At 27.6% G+C, this 4,925-nt stretch overlaps 1 protein-coding gene across 5 annotated transcripts in view; it reads left to right on the forward strand.

Annotated features, from left to right (window-relative positions):
* Window positions 1-4,018, forward strand: part of LOC100169580 (ring canal kelch homolog) — a 14,700-nt gene extending 10,682 nt beyond the window's left edge. For 4 of the 5 annotated variants that reach the window (XM_016807988.2, XM_016807984.2, XM_001948601.5 and 1 more), the window contains exons 11-12: window positions 2,311-2,566; window positions 2,665-4,018. In XM_016807988.2, the coding sequence (XP_016663477.1) occupies window positions 2,311-2,566; window positions 2,665-2,852 (444 nt within the window). In that variant the 3' untranslated portion in view covers window positions 2,853-4,018. Of the gene's footprint in view, window positions 1-2,310; window positions 2,567-2,646 lie in introns of all 5 variants that reach the window. The other variant, XM_016807994.2, reaches the window with a different exon arrangement.
* The last annotated feature ends 907 nt before the right edge of the window (window positions 4,019-4,925 follow it).

Genomic DNA, 4,925 nt, shown 5'->3' on the forward strand with positions numbered 1-4,925 from the left:
CAAAAAACAAGTCTAAAATACTATGTCGCGCGTGTGTTAGACAAAAACAGAAAATCACGGTATCGAATCCCCTTAATTAAAAAAGAAATTTAGTATGTTAACAGTTAAGTTATTGAAAAGCAAAAGTAACTAGTTTTTTAAAAAGTTAAAATAAAATTAACTTTTTAACTTAACTTAAACTTTTTAACACGTTAATGTCCAGCCTTGATATAATGTACTTACTCTAATATTTGTTTAAATACCTATGTATGATGTATCAATGTAAATCATAATGAGAAACTGATTTTTATCATTGGCCGACTAAATAAAAGTATTAAAAGTCTATTATATATTTTATATAATTTATACATAATAACAAATTATCTTATTAATGTTATTACTAGAGTTTGGATGTTAATGACCAAAATGTCATTAAAATATGCATTTAACAATTTCAAAATAAGCTAATAAATGCCTTTAATATATCAAATATATACTTATTTTTCAACAAATATATTCGAAAAAGGTGTTAATATTAATTCGCGTTTAACTACGTCACCCAACGCTTAATCACTGGTTCTGGGGGCAAACTTAGTCCTGGTGCTTCATCTTTAAATATTTTTATTCTTGCTGGACATTTAAGAAAGGCTTTTTTGATAGACGAAATAAGTTTGTCAACCAACGGAAAATCATTACAGATTGCTCAGCTACACGATGTAAATGAATGAGCGAGACAAGTTACATGAAGCATTTTCGGGAAAAAAATGTTTGAATCACTTTTCCGGCCTGTACCATGTATGGTGCGGTGTCGCTCACTAACAATAAAACATTATTGTTTAACTCCTTGAGGCCAAATTAAATTCATAGATCTATCAAAGATGAACGCCCTCAATAACATTGGCTATATAGCGACCGTCTACATCCGTGATATCATCGATTGATAGGTACCCATATTTTACGATTAAAGACCTCGGCTTGTATTTTAGTTATAGTTTTTTTATGAATATCATCTACATAGTTTTTTCTTAAGGTCTATTCATCAGGGATATTTTTAGAAGTATACCTCTATAAAAACTCTTTAAATTTAAAATTATTTACCTTGCAGAGTGGAATATTAACTGATAGTAATGCTTCAGCAAAATCGGAGTTCAAATCACTTTTCTTGTTTGTATAATGGTTGAATTGTACTTTGCTCGCATTTTTTTCTATTATATTTACTTACTGCGTGCTCATGCTTTGCAGTTTTGAAAGTATTGTGTTACTAAAAATCGTTTACTTGCAGACAATTGAACTTCACACAATTTGCAAAGTAATATTTTACCATCAGAACTAAATACATGTTCCCGAAGCTCTTTCAAAAAACTACTTTAACTTGATGAACATTTCGGCATTTTGTAAATATATATTTTTTTAAAAAACGTGTATCAGAAAAATTGTATAGTTGAATTAACACATCATGCAATATGCGGACTGCGACAAACCGAAAATATTTAATGTCAACAATAATATAATCTCGTCGAAATCGTAGACAAAACCCACCACGCAGAGTTTACTGCAAGCAGTCAATCTATACTGTTATACTTATATATAACTATATTATCTATTACTCTATTATTGATAGGATTATCGCAATAATGATCGTCGACAGGCCATTCCGACATTTTTTTGTACACTAGCTATACAGTATACATAGCGATATAAATATATGAATTTTCATTTTCCAACGAATTATAGCCATTCGTAAAAAAGTGTTATGTTTATATTATATTTAAATGTTATAAATGTCACTAAATCTATAAATTAGCTATATATGCATTTATATGCTCATAAATGTTAAATATGCAAAAAAAGTTTGCCTATTTGTTATATAGACTTCATAAATCAAATTTATATCTCACTTCTGTGTAATTCTGGCTGCGCGAAAAAAATATGCTAAGTCATAAACATCCGATCTCTAGTTATTACCAATTAATATTATTAATGTAAGAAATTTTTGAAAATGATAATTCAAAATTTATAAAAGTAAATTTTATTTTATTCAGTTTCAAGTTATATTCAACATATTTTTATCTTAATTTTTTAATTTTCATTAAATATTGTTTATTCATACTTGATCAAGTATGATTTTTAATTTCTAATAATTGTTAAACATATAAAATTTTAAATTTGCTAAATTAATTATTAATAAATAATATATGTTTGTAAATAAAAAACACAATGTATTTATTAAACGTTTCATAAATATGCATTCAATCACTTTCATTGAAAAATCAATTGAAATTGAAGTGACTTTTTCCGCAAGTTGTATTAATTAAGTTCACTTTCGTGTAGGTAGGAGGTGTTGATGGTTTATCAAAGCTGAGATTAAACTCTGTTGAATGTTATCATCCCAGTCTTGATAAATGGACCCCAGTCTCAAAAATGCGTGTACGTCGCAGTGCTTTGGGTGTTGGTGTTTTAGATGATGTAGTGTATGCAGTAGGTGGTACTAATGGATTTAAAGTTCACAAAAGTGTTGAAGCATACAGTCTAAGTACAGGAGTATGGACTTCTATTCCAGATATGCATTTGTGTCGACAATTTCCAGGTAATTACTCTTTTAAGAATTCTAAATGAGTTTATGAAACAGTTTTTTTTTTTAATATATCTATACCTATTTAATTTAAGATTAATTTTTTAATATAGGGGTTGCTGTATTAGATGGATTACTGTATGTCGTCGGTGGAGATGACGGAACTTCTACTTTTGATTCTGTAGAATTTTACAACCCCAAGACTAAAACCTGGACCATGGTTACAACATCTTGCAATGATGCACGGACTGCAGCAGGAGTTGTAGCAATTGATAGGCCACGAAATTTTAAAACTTGTTAGTATTCATAGGCAAAATTAGGGTCAATTTTTTTTTGGGGGGGGGGGGAGGGGGGCTAGAATTGTATAAGCTACTCAGAGCCACCCTCACAGCTGATAAACCGGATAGCTACTGACAATACACAAATAAATTCATATGATATTAAAATATTTTTATATTTAAATTAATTTAATATTCAATATTGAATCAATACTAATTTTCTATTAGCTATAGAAAATGTGTCAATAATTCTTTTTGTTTCCAAACTATTTGTTACATCTCTCTCAATATTTATTATTGATAAATTTGAAAATCGATTTTTAACTTTAATCAGGCAATTTTTGGGAACAAGCATCACTGATTTCTAATGTAATAAACGCAATGCGTTTAACTCATGTATATTTTGTTTATGGAATGTGCAACGTTGATAATAACTGAAATAATAATATTTTTTTAATTGAAAAAAACGTTTTAAATTCTATAACAAATAAAAAATTTTAAAGTCATAGCTTACTTTTTAATTTATATTTGTACCTATTATGTGGAAGCTAGAAAAATATTTGGGGGGCTAAAACTAGAGTTCCAATAAGTAGGTAGTTAGCGCTATATTCAAACAATTCAGAAATTTATACTTAAATACAGTTTTTTAATAAATATTGTAAACCAAATTATCAAATTTGGATGAAAGTGGATATTTAAACAGATAGTCCTGGTCATAGTTGTTTTATTTTAATTTAAAAATATTTTTCATATGGGTTCTTGAGAATTTTGAAGTTAGTATACGAGGTGATTTTTTTAAGGATGCTCATCCTATTTGTATGCTTAAACTACATGTATATTCAAATTCTAATTTTTGGAATTTTTAATAACACAAGGAGATTATAATATTTTCGTTTACCTACTTGATATTTTTTGTACCACTTAAAGATGATCATGTGATAATAAAAACTTCTGTTTTTCAAATAAACCCCCTCTCCCTTTTTTTACTTTTAATTATTCAGCAGATATGTTTTTGAGAATTTTGATGTATCTAAATCAAAGTTCGAACGATTAGTTCTTGAGTTGTATAACTTTATGTATTAAGGACAATATTATGTCTATGGTGATGGGTTAAGTAGATTTGAAAATGTTAGTAATTACTATTTACTATTGATCTATCAATATAAATAATTTGTAAAAATGATCCAAGTATAATGAATACTACATTAATTAATATTACATATTGCTTATAGTTTTGTAAAACCATATTTAAGAGGACGCTACACCCTCATGTGTTCTGTCCGTCTTACAAACGCGTTACATACCAAATTTACACTAAAAAATTCAAATTGTATGCTGTTAGCTTAAAAATTAGTAAATCAACCTATTATCAAACTTGAGTGTAAGAACATTATCTGTGTTTTGTTGGAAGTTTTTTTATGATAATTCAGTTTTTAAGTGGGTAAGTTATGCATATATAATAAATGTAATTTAAGAATGCTCATAACTCACTTAAAAACTTAATTATCATAAAAAAAACTTGTAATAAAACACAGATAAATGTTAAACATTAAATGTTTTTACCATCAAGTTATAATAGGTCGATTCACTATAATTTTTAAGCTAACAACATAAAACTTGAATTTTCTGAGCGTAAAATTGGTATGTTATGCGTTTGTATGACGGAGACAACACATGCGTGGCGTCCTCTTAAGGATTATTATCCTTATTTTATTAACTCAGAAATTTAGATACATCAATGTTTTCAAGAATATTACCTGCTGCATAATTTACAGTAAAAGGGGGGGGGGGGGTGGTTCTTATTTGAAAAATAGATGTTTGTATTGCCACTAGACATTCCTTAAGTAGTACAAAAAATTTCAGGAATTTTAAAATATAGTATTTAGGTATACCTAAACATTCTAAAATCAAAATTTGAACAAATAGAATATTAATAATAATAATGGGGTGAGCTTGTTTAAAAAATCACTCTGTATATTTCATTCCCACAATGACATTTTTGAAGCAATATTTTTGCAAAAATTTAGTTAAACTTACAGTCATGCTTAGGTATAGTAAATTGTAATATAAATTACTTTCATACTATTAATATCATA

Source organism: Acyrthosiphon pisum, chromosome X (genome assembly GCF_005508785.2).
Source record: "Acyrthosiphon pisum isolate AL4f chromosome X, pea_aphid_22Mar2018_4r6ur, whole genome shotgun sequence".
Taxonomy (NCBI): Eukaryota; Metazoa; Arthropoda; class Insecta; order Hemiptera; family Aphididae; genus Acyrthosiphon; species Acyrthosiphon pisum.